Source organism: Plecotus auritus (assembly GCF_963455305.1).
Source record: "Plecotus auritus genome assembly, chromosome: 6".
Lineage (NCBI taxonomy): Eukaryota > Metazoa > Chordata > Mammalia > Chiroptera > Vespertilionidae > Plecotus > Plecotus auritus.
Genome location: NC_137773.1, coordinates 136,440,962 through 136,457,436, shown reverse-complemented (window position 1 = coordinate 136,457,436; position 16,475 = coordinate 136,440,962). Strand labels below are relative to the sequence as shown.

Below are 16,475 nucleotides of genomic sequence, written 5' to 3'. Positions count from 1 at the left end.
AAGTTTCACTGATTATTTTGATAAGACAATTTCTTTGACACCCCCTATCCCACTTAAACACATGAGAAGATACTTGGAAAAAGACAAATGAAGATTTGGCTATTCACCTGAGGGAAAAAAAGTATTTTAACATGATATGTACTATACACTTAACTTATCAGGATGTTTACTGTTTGTCTTCCCACTAAGATAAAGATCCATGGGACTAAGGATATTTGTCTTATTCACTAATGTATCCCTTAGACCCTGGCAAATGAGAGATGTGTAATAAATAGTGAATGATGAAATAAATACAAGGAAACTGACTCAGAGAGGTAATCATTTGAAACTAAGATCTCTTGGAACCAACTAGTCCTCCCTCCCTTCCTCCCTCCCTCCCTATTTATTTATATAAATCTTTATTGTTGAAAGTATTACATATGTCTTCCTTTTTCCCCCATTGACCCCCCACCCCCTGCCCCAGGTCCTCACTTCCCCTTTGTGGCTATGGGCATGCATATATGCATACAAGTTCTTGGTTGATTACTTCCCACCCATCCAGCCTTCCCTCTGAGATTCCGCACTCTGTTCCATGCTTCCATGTCTCTGGATCCACTCTATTCATCAGTTTATTTTGTTACTTAGATTCCACATATGAGTGAAGATCATGTGATACTTATCTTTCTCCAACTAACTTATTTCACTTAACATGATACTCTCCAGGTCCCTCCATGCTGTCTCAAAGGGTAAGAAATTCTTCTTTTTTACTGCTGCATAGTATTCCATGGTATAAATGTACCACAGTTTTTTATCCCCTCATCTACTGATGGGCACTTGGAACCAACTAGTTCTTAAGTACTGTCCTCAACTGCCCAGCTCTGTGCCTGACTCCTTTACTGTTGTTTTATGCCATCCAACCATTTATAATTTCATCCATTTATTTGTTCATTCAAATATCTGAGCCCTTACTATGTTTCATGCACTACGTTTGGAATAGTGGATACAAAGGAGAGCAAAAAGAGAGGATGACTACTCTCAGGGAATTTGCAGTCCAGTATAGAACCTGAGAATAATGTAATGTGATATGTGCTCCGAGGAGAGGCTGTAATAGGGAGACCTCACCCAGTCTGGAGGAGACGGAAGGTTTCCTTAAAGAAGTACCATTTCAAATGTAAGCTAAAGGAGTTCACCATATGAAGTGGGCAGGGAGATTTCAGGGTTGAGAGTTCAGTAAATGGTAGCAGAAGAAAAAAAAAAGATTTCACGGAGGAATATAAAAGAGGAAGTATGGCTAGAGGCAAAAGCAGGGGAAGTGCAATGTAAGAGAAAGCTGGGTACAAGTTACTGGGAGAGAGACTTTTGACTTCATCCTAAAGAGTGATGATTTATTTTTTTACTGGCTCAACATCTCTCAGACCCAACCTCTTCTGCCCTACTTCAATAATACTCACCTGCCCACGCGAGGGCGCACCAGGCCATGGGACTTGATGAAGACACAGTCGCCAACCTTCAGCCACATGTCATTGTAATGGAGCTGCTCAAAGTAGTGGCAACCTGGTTCACCATTGGACATTTCCACAGGGACATCTTCTTTCTCCTGTTGTAAAGGAAACTGGTTTAGGATAGGCAGTTGACAATCAAGAAGTAAACAGAGAAGGTAAGAAAGGAAAACAGACTTTCTTTCATCATTAACCTAAAAGAAAAAATAATAATAAATAGAAGCTTTAATGAAGAAAAGAAACCAAAAGATTAGGTCACTGAAATCAAACTAAGTCTCATCAAATATTGTATCTATTTTAAATTTCAAGTTAACTGACATAGAATGTTACTCCAGGATGCTTTTATCACCTCTCCGTCCTTCTTCTATTATAGCCTTTAGTAGCAAACTAACAATCAAACAAAAACACTGGAGAGGAAGGACTTAGCATTCAGAAGCAGACTTAGTCAATGCATTATTACCCTATATAATAAAAGGCTAATATGCAAATTGTCCCATCGGGAGTTCAATCGGCAGACCAGGAGTTCGATTGCCCACTATGATGTGTGCTGACCATCAGGGGGCGGTGCGGAACATGGCGGGCGACCAGCAGCAGTGGGGCGCTGAGGGAGCGAGAGAAGGAGAGGGCAGAGAGGCTGGGAACCTGATCGGCCCTGATTGCAGGCCAGGCCTAGGGACCCTACCTGTGCACAAATTTCATGCACCAGGCCTCTAGTAAAATATAAGAAGCAAATTCTACACAAGCTTCCCCTTCACTACATTTACTGAGCTCGCCACTTCTTAACATTAACCATGAATAGTTTTACAGTTTTTTATTATTTTGAGTTATTCCAAAATAGAAAGGGCTAGCAAAGTCTCCATGACCTAAAGACACATATTCTGTTTTTGAATAAATTACAGGGTATGTCACCTACTGGCTGTTGTAACAAATTACTTATGACTTAGTGTCTTATGCCTCTTATGCCTTAAGTGTCTTCATTAAATGGGATTGTAAGGAAGCTTAAATGACACAATCAAGTCGGGATGCATGTGGGAGACAAGCAACTGATTTGTCTCTCTCACATCCATGTTTTTTCTCTTTCTCTTTCTCCCCCCATCCCTTCCACTCTCTCTAAAAAGCAATGGAAAAATGGATGAGGATTAACAATACAAAAACAAACAAACAAGTAAAAAAGACAACTAATAAACAAGTGTTAGCAAGGATTTGGAGAAAAGGAAACCCTTGTGCACTATTGATGGGATTGTAAACTGGTGCATCTGCTTGGAAAACAGTATTTAGGGTTATAAAAAAAATTAAAAATATAACTACCATACAACATAGCAATTTCAGTTCCAGGTATCTATATGAAGAAAACAAAAACACTAATTTGAAAGATACACACACCCCTGTGTTCACTGCAGCATTATTTAAAATAGACATGAAAGGAACCTAGGTATCCATCGACAGATGAATAAAGATGTGATAACACACACATACAAATATACAAAATGAAATAGTGCTCAGCCATAAAAAAGAAATCTTGTCTTTTGCAACAACATGAACAGACCTGGAGTATCATGCTAAGTGAAATAAGTCAGACAGAGAAAGCCAAATACCGTATGATTTCACTTACATGTGGAATCTAAAAGAACAGAACAAACAAAAGAAAACAGATTCACGGACACAGAAAACAAACTGATGGTTGCCAGAGGGGATGAGAGAAATGGTGAAAGGGATTAAGAGGTACAAACTGCCCTAGTTGGCTTGGCTCAGAGGATAGAACGTCAGCCTGCAGACTGAAGGGTCCCAGGTTCGATTCCGGCCAAGGGCACATGCCTGGGTTGTGGGCTCGATCCCCAGCAGGGGGTGTGCTGGAGGCAGCCTATCAATGATTCTCTCTCATCATTGATGTTTCTATCTCCTTCTCCCTTCCTCTCTGAAATCAATAAAGAAATAGATTTTTTTTTAAAAAAAAAGAGGTACAAACTTTTAGTTATAAAATAAGTAAGTCATGGGGATGTAACGGACAGCACAGAAAATATAGCCAACAGTACTGTAATAACTGTACAGTGACAGTTTATTCCACTTATCATGGTGATCATGTTGTTAAGTGTTGAATCACGTTGCACACTTGAAACTAATGTAATATTGTATGTAAACTATAATAAAAAAAAACCCTTTTTTATTTTAGGAATGGGTTCTGATCTCAAGATACCTTTTAAAAAAGGTCCTAAAATGACTCATCTTGACCATAAAATATCAAAATAACTAAACAAAATAGTAACTCATACATAGAGAGGACCCTGGGAGCTTATGAATTCTAATAACAATTACAAATCTAAGTTAATTTCACACTGGCTTCCATTGATATTTCTTCTTTTAAAATTAATGTCTGTGATTCCTATACATATTGGTAAAATATAAGGAATACCATGTATTAGCACACGAAAATGGATATTTTTTTCCTAAGATACTAAGAATTCAAATTTTTCCAGTTTTTACATGAACAATTTTAAAACTTTTTCTTGATTATATAAAAGATTTATATGTGCTGGAAATAATTCAAACATTAGAGTATGTAAAATTTAAAGAACAAAAGTATGTGACCTAGCCCGAGATAACTACCCACTTTAGTACATGGTTTTCCATGTTTTCATATTCATGCACTTTTCCTTTATTTTTTATTTTTAATTAATTTGAGAGGGAGAGATGAGAAAGAAACATCTATAGGTTGCCTCTTGCACTCGCCTCAACTGGGGATCAAACCTGTAACCTGGGTACGTGCCCTGACTAGGAAATGAACCCGCCACCTTTTGGTGTATAGGATGATGCTCCAGCCAATTGAGCCACACTAACTAGGGCCATTTTTGTTTTCTTGAACAATGATAAACCACATCTCATTCTGCAACCTGTTATTTAGTAACAACTTTCCCCCACATAACTTGGGAATTTTTCAATCCTATATAATAAAAGGCTAACATGCAAATTGACTGAATGGTGGAACGACCAGTCACTATGATGCGCACTGACCACCAGGGGGCAGACGCTCAATGCAGGAGCTGCTCCCTGGTGGTCAGTGCGCTCCTACAGGGGGAGCACCGCTCAGCCAGAAGCTTGGCTCACAACTGGCAACTACAGTGGTGGTGGCGGGCACCTCTTCCGCCTCAGCGGCAGGGCTAAGCCATCAGTTGGACATCCCCCGAGAGCTCCCAGGTCAGGCTGAGAGGAACCTCCACCCCCCAGTGCACGAATTTCATGCACTGGACCTCTAGTGTTACCGCTGTAATAGACTTATTTTATTCCTTTCATTGGCTGTAGTTTATGTTATGTGGATGTATAAAAACTTAGTTGCTATTCATGGGCATTTGTGTTTGGCCTAGAGTTTTTGCTTTTACAAGCTACACTAATATTACTCCTTGTACAGTTATCCTTTGGTGTACCTATTTAAATACTATGTGGGAGTTTGATGACTCCCTGTTATCAAACTGCAGGGTCAAAGGCAATGTCATCAATGGGAGATGAGTGTGTACTACCCCACACCAGGCTGCATGTTTTTACAATTCTTGCCAATCTCTGTTAGGCATTTTGAAAACTATTACATTAACACATTTTCTTATATCTTTTGGCTGCCTTACTTCTGTAAGTCATCTATTTGGTTCCTTTGCCTATTCTTTTAATGTTACTTTTTTCTTAGACTTCAAAGAGCTCTTTGTACATTAGAAATAGTAGTCCTTCTACTGTTTTATTAAACTAATTGATATTTTCTTTTTTAAAAAATATATTTTTATTGATTTCAGAGAGAAAGAGAGAGGAAGAGAGAGTTAGAAACATCAATGATGAGATTGAATCATTGATAGGCTGCCTCCTACATGCCCCCTACTGAGGATTGAGCCTGCAATAAGGGCATGTGCCCTTGTCTGGAATCGAACCTGGGACCTTCCAGTCCACAGGCCGACACTCTATCCACTGAGCCAAACCAGCCAGGGCTAACTGATATTTTCAATTGTAAATTGATAACATTATCAAAATGATCACTTTTTTCTTTCATGGCTACTGGGTTGTATATCACAGCAAAGAAAGAACTCACTCTAAGCTTACACATGAATATTATAGGTAAATATAGTAGATGTACTTCTGTTAGAAACTAGTACTCTTTATTTTTGCTAGTACTGTTTCTTTTATGTTTATACTAGATTCCCGGTGCATGAAATTTGTGCACTGGGGGGAGGGGGATCCCCCTCAGCCCAGCCTGTGTCCTCTCACAGTCTGGGAGCCCCCTTTCACAGTCTGGGAACCCTCACTCCTTACTGCCTGCTTGCTGCTCCTTAGCACTGCCATGGAGGCGGGAGAGGCTCCCGCCACTGCCGCTGCACTTGCCAGCCTTCTGACTTCTGGCTGAGTGGCACTCCTGGGAGCACACTGACCACCAGGGGGCAGCTCCTGCATTGAGCATCTGCCCCCTGGAGCTCAGTGACCGGTTGTTCTGGTGGTTCTGCCGTAATGGTCGCTTAGGCTTTTATTATATAGACCTTACTTATTTTGGATATGAAGTGAGGAAGAGTACAGATGTTGTTCATTTCCTTTTCTTTTTCAAATGATTACCCATTTTTCAAGTATTATTTGATTCCATCCACTTCTGCTGACTTTACCTTTATATTCTGGATTTAATTTTGAAAAGCATATTCCTTTCACTGACTAGCCCTGAGCTAGTACCTCAATTTTTTAAATGTAGTTTTGTAAAATGTAACATCTGTCAGTGCAAAGCATTTTTTTTTTTAAAGACATATTGGGAAGCAGGATCTCAAACGCTGTCAAAGTATTCTTCATTATTTTCTTTTTTTCTTCTATTTCTGGTTACTGTCACATATTTATTCTTTCATAAGAATGCTAGAATAGCCCTAACTGGTTTGGCTCAGTGGATAGAGCGTCGGCCTGCGGACTGAAAGGTCCCAGGTTTGATTCCGGTCAAGGGCATGTACCTTGGTTGCAGGCACATCCCCAGTAGGAGGTATGCAGGAGGCAGCTGATCGATGTTTCTAATTCTCTCTCCCTCTCCCTTCCTCTCTGTAAAAAAACAATCAATAAAATATATTAAAGATATGCTAGAATAATTTTGTCAATTTTTAAAAACGATTTAAGTCTTTTATGTCCTTCAGTAGACTGTTCCTCTTCCCACAGGTTCCATAAATTCCTTTAGGGTTATTTCTGAATCTATTTTGTTGTTAATGTAAATTATATATTTTCTTGCATATAATTAAATAACAGCTGCAAACCACCACAGGCCCCTCGCCCAGGCCGCCCCACGCCCCAAGGGAACCCCCACCATGATCCGGGACACCCTTCAGGGCAAACCAGCTGGCCTCCGCCCATGCACCAGGCCTCTATCCTATCTAATAAAAGAGTAATATTCAGATTGACCATCACTCCAACACACAAGATGGCTGCCCCCATGTGGTCAAAGATCCTACCCCCATGTGGACACAAGATGGCCTCCACAAGATGGCCAGCAGGGGAGGGCAGTTGTGGGCATTCAGGCCAGAAAGGGAGCACAGTTGGGAGGGACCAGGCCTGCAAGGGAGGGCAGTTGTGGGCGATCAAGCCTGCAGGGGAGGGCAGTTAAGGGTGACTAGGCCAGCAGAGGAGGGAAGTTAGGGGTGACCAGGCCTGCAGGGAAGGGCAGTTGGAGGGGGACCCAGGCCTGCAGGGGAGGGCAATTAGGAGCAAACAGGCTGGCAGGGGAGCAGTTAGGCATCAATCAGGCTGGCAGGGGTGTGGTTAGGGGATGATCAGGCTGGCAGGCAGAAGCAGTTAGGAGCAATCAGGAAGGCAGGCAGGCGAGCAGTTGGGAGCCAGCAGTCCTGGATTGTGAGAGGGATGTCTGATTGCCCATTTAGGCCCGATCCCACCGGGCAGTCGGACATCCCTAGAAGGGTCCCAGATTGGCGAGGGTGCAGGCTGGGCTGAGGGGATCCCCCACCCTGCTGTGCACGAATTTTGTGCACCGGGCCTCAAGTCTATATATATAAAAGGCTAATATGCAAAGTGTCCCCTCGGGAGTTTGCTCGCTATAACGTGTACTGACCACCAGAGGGCGGTGCGGACCATGGTGGGCGACCAGTGGTAGCGGCGGGGACAATGAGGGAGGGAGGGAAAGAGGAGGCAGGGAGGCAGGGAATCTGATTAGCCCTAATGGCTGGCAAGGCCTAGGGACCCTACACATGTACGAATTTTGTGCACTGGGCCTCTAGTTATAATTATAGGTGGCTTAAAGGGTTAAAAGAATCCACCTATGTTATTATCTGATCTGAATACTCTTCAGGGTTAGTTCTTTGACATTTTAAAAAATTTCTTCATGTTGTTGTCCACTTATGTGTTAGATCTCTTGTTGATTTTACTCTAGTAAGTTTATATTATCCTACAAAATTATTCATTTTATTCAGACTTTCAAATTTATTAACAGTAACGTAGAAAAACCTTTAAATTTCTTCCACATTTTAAATATCTGAAGAAAATCTAGAATTCCCTTCTTTTTTCTTTTTTTTAAATATATTTTATTGATTTTTTACAGAGAGGAAGGGAGAAGGATAGAGAGCTAGAAACATCGATGAGAGAGAAACATCGATCAGCTGCCTCCTGCACACCTCCCACTGGGGATGTGCCCGCAACCAAGGTACATGCCCTTGACCGGAATCGAACCTGGGACCCTTGAGTCCGCAGGCCGATACTTTATCCACTGAGCCAAACCGGTTTCGGCTCCCTTCTTTTTTCTTTATTAGGATGGCTAGTAGTTTATCTCATTGGATCTATCAGAGAATTAGCACTTGAATTTACTTGTAAATTCTACTATTCTATTGTCTAAGTATTAATTTCTGTCTTTATAGGTTTCTTTCTTTGATTGTTTTTGTTTAAAAAAATATTTTATTGATTTCATTTTATTTTTGTTAATCCTTCCTGTGGACATTTTTCCATTGATTTTCAAAAATATATATTTTTATTGATTTCAGAGAGGAAGGAAGAAGGAGAGTGAGATAGAAACATCAATGATGAGAGAGAATCATTGATTGGCTGCCTCCTGCACACCTCCTACTAGGGATTGAGCCCACAACCCAGGCATGTGCCCTTGACTGGAATCAAACCCGGGACCCTTCAGTCCACAGGTTGACGCTCTATCTACTGAACCAAACCAGCTAGGGCTGATTTTTTAAAAATCCTCACCCAAGGATATTTTTCCATTGAACTTTAGAGAGAGTGGAACAGAGAGGGAAAGACAGAGAAAAATATCGATGTGAGAAACTCATCGATTGGTTGCCTCCTGCATGTGCCCTGACCAGGACCCAGGCTGGGGAGGAGCCGGCAACCGAGGCACGTGCCCTTGGCCAGAATTGAACCCAGGACCCTTTGGTCCACAGGTTGACACTTTATCCACTGAGCCAAATAGGCTAGGGCTCCATTGATTTTTAAGGAGAGTGGAAGGGAGGGGGAGAGACAGAGAGAAACATTGATGTGAGAGAAACATATTGATTGGTTGCCTCCCTCACGTGGCCTGACTGAGGCCAGGGATTGAGCCTGAAAACAAGGTATGTTATCTTGACCAGAATCAAATCTGGGACCCTTCAATCCTTGGGCTGACACTCTATCCATTGAGCCAAATCAGCTAGGGCAAAAAAAAAATATTTTTATAGACTTTTAGAGAGAGGAAGGGAGAGGGATAGAGAGATAGAAACATCAATGAGAGAGAAACATTGATTGGCTGCCTCCTGCATACCTCTACTGGGGATAGAGCCTACAACCCAGGCATGTGCCTGATCGGGAATTGAACGTGATCTCCTGGTTCATGGGCTAATTCTCAACCACTGAGCTACGCTTTGTTTTTTTTAATCCTCACCAGAGGATGTTTATTTTAATTAATTAATTAATTATTAATTAATTATTTTAAAAAGAGGGTGAAAGGGGAGGGAGGGGCGAAGGGAGGGAGGGTAAGAGAGAAACATTGATGTGAGAGAGAGACTTCAATCCGTTACCTCCCACACGTACCCAGACCAAGGATCAAACCCAAAACCTAGGTATGTTTCCTAACCAGGAATTGAACTCAAGGCCTTCTGGTGGACACGAAGACATTCCAACCAACTGAGCCACACTAGCCAGGGTTGTTAACTGATTTTAGAGAGAGAGATATGGATTGGTTGCCTCTTGTACATGTCTTAACTGGGAATCTAACCCACAACATTTCAGTGTTCAGGATGATACTCCAACCAACTGAGCCACACCGGCCAGGGCTTAAGGTTTTATATTATTTATTTTGAAATGTAAAATTATTTTTTGTGTGGCTATTATCTACATACCTTTTCCAAATTAAAATTGTCTTCAGTTCGACTGTCTTCTGAGTTGTCTGCATTCTTTTCATCATCCCCTTTATCTGCATTTGCAAATACAGAGGCCACTCGGACCACAGGCAAGGGCACATCCCGAGGAACAAACCTAACAGAACTGATGGGCATGGTCCACAATTTAATTTTCTTAAAAGATTTGGTTTTGGCAGAGTACCGTGATTCACAGACAAAAACATCCTCATCTCGAAAGTTTTCTGGGCATAATTTAAAGTATTCCTAGGGGATATAAGAATAAAATTAATTAATTTTGTGAAAACCAATGAACCAAAAATAAACACCAACTAAACAAACAAAAGTTAAACTGTTTAGACTTTCTGACAGTTAACAACAAATGGTAAATGAATCGAGATTTAGTAGTATTTCCTTGTTTCAGAATGACTTTATTAAATACATAATATGTAGCTTATTTAGCCGAACAATTGCCCCTTTGGAAAATATATTAATATTTCATACAGCTGTAATGTACTTTAAAGCTATGGGCAGGATTCCTGTGCCTCCATCAAACAGATACACAAAAAATACATCTTATTATCCCACTAGCAGGTTAAAATGACCTTTCAGAAAATGTTATCCTTAAAAGTTAGTCTGGTAATATAAAAAAATTTAAGCTGATTGCATATAGCTACATAGTGTAGGCAGCAAATAGTCTTTCACCTTCATGTTCAGGTTAATTTCTTCCTAAATCTTTATATACAGCATTATAGACACAGCTTAAAGAAAAATTTTTTCCCAAACTGGTTAAAAAGAGCTCCTAATTTTGTAAGTATCAATTTTTTGTGTTTATAAATTTTATTCCCATGGAATGATTTCTACTTTTGAAACTAATAAGTTTCTTACCTTGACAAACATGACCACACATTTTCCTAGAATTTTACTAACAGGAACTTTATTGTAATAGTCACTCTTAAAAACTTCTTTTTCTAGGAATTTTCGTGTAGCCAGATGGAATGTTTCATTTGGCCGATAAAACCAACAGCCATACAACCATTTTTCGCCTCAAAAATAAAAAGAGAGAATTACCATGAACAGAAATCACATATTCTTTGCAAAATGAGCCAATTCATCCATTCTGCCATGGCCTGAACCTACCAATTCTGTTTTTAGACCACATTCCTTAATACTATTATCTTAGAAGAAATAATACTTTCAAATAATGAAGTGTAATAAGGCTACGAAATGCTACTTTCTCTCTCATATTAAAAGATACATAATACATAGGATGAGGAAGGTGATGAGATCTGTTCTACTCTGCTAGACTTTCTGGGTCAGGAATATAAAAGTATTTTACATGATGAACAAATGAAAGAGTGGGAATGCCTGGATCACATTTCTGCCTGCTTTTGGCTTCACTAACTCCTATTCATTCTCCATGTCTCAAGTTTAATGACAATTGTTCTAGGAAGCCTATTTGAAATCAAATTCTAAGCTAAGGCACATGTCTCTCTATAATAATTTTTTATTTGTGACTAGAGGCCCAGTGCATGAAATTCATGCACAGGGGCTGGGGGGTGTATCCCTCAGCCCAGCCTGCACCCTCTTCCAATCTGGGACATCCCTCTCACAATCCAGGACTGCTTGCTCCCAACCGCTTGCCTGCCTGCCTGCCCCTAACCACTCAGCTGCCAGCCTGATTGACGCCTAACTGCTCCCCTGCTGGCCTGATTGCCCCTAACTGCCCTCCTCTGCCGGCCTGGCCGCCCCTAACTGCCCTCCCTTGCCAGCCTGGTAGCCCCCAACTGCCCTCCCCTGCAGGCCTGGTCCCCCCCAACTGCCATCCCCTGCAGGCCTGGTTGCCCCTAACTGCCCTCCCCTGCCAGCCCGGTCACCCCTAACTGCCCTTCCCTGCAGGCCTGGTCCCCCCCAACTGCCCTCCCCTACGCCTTGTCCCTCCCAACTGCCCTCCCCTGCAGGCCAGGTCACCCCCAACTGCCCTCCCCTGCTGGCCTGGTCGTCCCCAACTGCCTTCCCCTGCTGGCCTGGTCATCTCCAACTGCTCTCCCCTGCAGGCCTGGTTCCCCCGAAACTTCCCTCCCCTACAGGCCTTGTCCCTCCCCTGCAGGCCTGGTCCCCCCAACTGCCCTCCCCTGTAGGCCTGGTTGCTCCTAACTGCCCTCTCCTGCTGGCCCAGTCGCTCCTAACTGCCCTCTCCTGCTGGCCCAGTCGCTCCTAACTGCCCTCTCCTGCAGGCCTGGTTCCCCCCCACTGCCCTCCCCTGCAGGGCTGGTCCCCCCCAACTGCCCTCCCCTGCAGGCCAGGTCACCCACAACTGCCCTCCCCTGCAGGTCTCGTTGCCCCCAATTGCCCTCCTCTGTCGGCCCAGTCACCTCTAACTGCCCTCCCCTGCAGGCCTGATAACCCCAACTGCCCTCCCTCTCAGGCCTAGTCCCTCCCAACTGCCCTCCCCTGCTGGCCTGATCACCCAGAACTGCCCTCCCCTGCCAGCCATCTTGTGTCCACATGGGGGCGGCCATCTTGTGTGTTGGAGTGATGGTCAATTTGCATATTACCCCTTATTATATAGGATTTTTATTGGAGTGGTTATGCCAGGGGCAAAACATGAGCCTTTTGTTCTTCTAAATCTCTGCTATGCTACAGAATTTGGCTCATGGTGTGTTTTTAATAAATATCAGTTGAATGAATAATCTCAACTAGATTTCAAAAAGTTACATTTCTTTTGACTCAACTGTGGCACTGCTCCATAGTGCTAGATCCTATGTTTTTCATATAGGGGGTGCTTAATTATATTTTACACATTGTAGAACAAGTATTGTTAGAAGACATAAAATGGGTAAATTATAGTTTTCTCCCCTGAGGACCAAGGAGTAAAACAGTCACATCTCACAAATGTGCCCTTCAATTTAAAATGTACTTACCAGCAGAATCTTCCCACAGTCTCTCAATACAGACTATATGTGGTTGTAGGCTGGCTTCTGAGGGCTCTACATAGACATAATCTCCAACATGGTACATGCTATTCTTAAAGCTGCAGTCCTGGCTGTATGTGCGATGTAAACCTGAGAGGCCTGCAGCACCCGAGGAATCTTCACTCTTTTCAGCCTCTTAGGTAAAAAAGACAAAAGGGGCTCTCAATAAAGCAATGTTGGAATTACATGTAGGATTCAAATAACACATATTAATACATTTAATTCTTTTCTAGACATTCAAAAGTAAGATTTAAGACAAATAGTATAACATCCATATTCCCAATAGCTTCTATTCAAAACTGTCTCCTTGAATTATAACTAACTGCCATTATTAATTTAAATGAATACATTAAGGATCTAGAAAATAAAAATTATCATAATAATACATGCTCAACATAGTCATTTTAAAAATATATATATTTTTATTGATTTCAGAGAGGGAGAGACAGATAGAAACATCAATAATGAGAGAGAATCATTGATCAGCTGTCTCCTTCATGCCCCTTACTGGGGATCAAACCCACATGGGCATGTGCTTTTGGCTGGAATTGAACCTGGGACCTTTCAGTCCATAGGCCAACGTTCTATCCACTGAGCTAACCAGCACTGTAGTTATTCTTGATGATATAGAAAGATATAAAGACTAGGTCATTTGCAAATCATGTAATCTTAAAAATAATCTAATGTATTCACCTTAATGCCTCTGAAATTATTTTCCCTAACAGTTATTATTACATGGTTATGGCACGATTAATGGAATCTTAGAATTGAGGAAATATGAAACATGTATATTATATAATACTAGAGGCCTGGTGCACGAATTCGTGCATGGGTGGGGTCCCTCGGCCTGGCCGGCAATCGGGGTTGATCAGGGTGTCTCGCCCAGTCCCAATCAGGGCCATGGGAGGTTGTCCGGCCAGGGAGAAGGGGCGGTGGGAGGTTCTGATCAGGGCAATCGGGGCCAGCCGGCTGGGGGGAGGGACCACGGGAGGTTGGCTGTGTGAGTGCACCGACCACCAGGGGCAGCTCCTGTGTTAAGCATCTGCCCCCTGGTGGTCAGTGCACGTCATAGCGAATGGTCGCTTAGGCTTTTAGATATATAGATACAGCACTATAAACCCTATACATACACACTTAATATATCATGAACATTTCCCCTGAGATTAAATGGTTTTCAACAAAACTCTTTTTGTTGTTAAATAAGACTTTTTAATGACTCTAGTACAAGCCAGCATTTGCAAATACCATAGGGTTTTTGTTGTTTTGGTTTGTTTGCTTTTTCAGAATAAAGCTCTGCCAACATTTGTAATTACTTCCTTGGGATAATTTTCTATGAATGGAACAGCTGGGAAAAAGCACTTTAAATATTTATTTATTTAATCCTCACCCAAGGATATTTCTCCACTGATTTTTAGAGCTAGTGGAGAGGGAGGGGGAAGGCGAGAGAGAGAGAAATATCAATATAAGAGACACATCAATTGACTGCACCCCAACGGGGGCTGGGATCAAACTTGCAACCCAGGTATGTGCCCTTGAGTTGGAATCAAATCTGAGATTCCATCAGTGCATGGGCTGACGCTCTAAATGCTGAGCACATAGTCCAGGGCACATTTTAAATATTTTTTAAAACACATATTCCAAACTGACCCCTACAAGCCTGTACCAATAAGTCCCTCATTGTTTGGCTACAAGTGGTCAATTTCTCCACTCCCTCTCTAACATTGGTGTACTAGATCCTTATACTTTTGTTAAAGCTTTGCCAATTTTGGTGGAAAATGTTATCTAGTAGTTGATTAATCAGATGAATCCCTGTAACATATGCAGCATATTCACAAGGTTCTTGAGAATTTTATGCCAGCAGGAACACTGTCAACTGGGCTGAAAGGAAACAGAAAGAGTATAAAATGAAAGAGGGCTATTAAACACCCCCAATTGTATAGACAGGAAAACAGACTGATAAAACACTCAGCTGTAAACACATGCTACCTTTCATGAAAAAGGATGATTCAGAGGGCAGAGTACTTAGTCGCAGAGGACTATTTTCAGGCCTTGAAACCTAATGAAGTTTGGATTTCAAAATTGCTTGGAATTGATAACCATTTTTCCCCTCCATTTCTCCCTTTTGAATGGGAATGTCTCTCTTAGACTATGAATGTCCGATCACTATATTGTTAGGAGCAGAGGGTTTTGTTTGTTGTTGTTTTTTACAGGTCCACAATTTATGTCCCAGGCTGGGTCACACTGAGCGCCTTACCCATACACCTAATTTAGAGGATTTAAGTGAGATTTGAGACTTTTGAAGTTTAGATGAGATTTTTATACATGGTAGAGGAATGTTACTGTAATAAATTTCTAAAAAATATGGAAATGACTTTGGAATTGGGTAGTAAGCAGAGACTGGAAAGAATTTTGAGAGCATGATAAAAAATTTAGCACAGATTGCCTTGAATAGACTGTTGGTAGAGAAATGGACACCAACAATTGGGCAATTGAAGGCTCAGAAGAAAATGAGAGAAAACGTTATTGCAAAGTGGAGAAAAGGGGACCCTTGTTATATGTACAGCAGCAGAAAACTTAGCAGACCTGTGTCCTGCAGTTATTTGGATTCTGGGCTTTATGGGCTGATCTTTCAGTTATCTTTTTCTTTATTTATTTTCATTTGTTGTTGTTCTATTCCTTCAGAGATTTCAACTTTATCTTCTAATGCTTCTCTAAATGTTTCCTTTTTGCTACCACTAAAAATAATTTAAATTGAATAAATTTGACATATAATATATAAATTTAAGGTGCACAATGTGTTACTTTGTTACTTTTTTTTAAAAAATAAATCTTTATTGCCATAACCGGTTTGGCTCAGTGGATAGAGCATCAGCCTGCGGACTGAAAGGTCCCAGATTCAATTCTGGTCAAGGGCATGTACCTTGGTTGTGGGCACATCCCCAGTAGGAGGTGTGCAGGAGGCAGCTGATCGATGTTTCTCTCTCATCGATGTTTCCAACTCTCTATCCCTCTCCCTTCCTCTCTATAAAAAAAAAATCAATAAAATATATTAAAAAATAAATCTTTATTGTTCAGATTATAGTTGTTCCTCTCCCCCGCCCCCCATAGCTCCCCTCCACCCGGTTCCCACCACACTCCATACCCTTACCCGCCCCAACACTGTTCTTGTCCATAGGTATACGATTTTTGTCCAATTTCTTCCCGCACCCTCACATCCCCTTTCCCCCAAGAACTGTCAGTCCACTCCCTTTCTATGCCCTGATTTTATTATATTCACCAGTTTATTCTGTTCATCAAATTTTTTATTCACTTGATTTTTAGATTCACTTGTTGACAAATATGTATTTGTTGTTCATAATTTTTATCTTTACCTTTTTCTTCCTCTTCTTAGAGAATACCCTTCAGCTTTTCACATAATACTGGTTTGGTGGTGATGAACTCCTTTAGCTTTTTCTTGTCTGTGAAGCTCTTTATCTGACCTTCAATTCTAAATGATAGCTTTGCTGGGTAGAGTAATCCTGGTTGTAGGTTCTTGCTATTCATCACTTTGAATATTTCTTGCTACGCCCTTCTGGCCTGCATAGTTTCTGTTGAGAAATCAGCTGACAGTCATATGTATACTCCCTTGTAGGTAACTAACTGTTTTTCTCTTGCTGCCTTTAAGATTCTCTCTTTGCCTTTGCTTGGCATTTTAATTATGATGT

The 16,475-nt window shown here is 41.5% G+C and overlaps 1 protein-coding gene across 1 annotated transcript in view; it reads right to left on the bottom strand.

Annotated features, from left to right (window-relative positions):
• The window catches only part of PBRM1 (polybromo 1), a 127,705-nt gene that overhangs the window by 23,619 nt on the left and 87,611 nt on the right, over positions 1-16,475 (bottom strand). Inside the window, exons 21-24 of the mRNA XM_080674492.1 lie at positions 12,721-12,906; positions 10,685-10,842; positions 9,800-10,063; positions 1,431-1,576 (exon numbers count right to left, since the gene is read on the bottom strand). Of these exons, the coding sequence (XP_080530618.1) occupies positions 1,431-1,576; positions 9,800-10,063; positions 10,685-10,842; positions 12,721-12,906 (754 nt within the window). The remainder of the gene's footprint in view (positions 1-1,430; positions 1,577-9,799; positions 10,064-10,684; positions 10,843-12,720; positions 12,907-16,475) is intronic.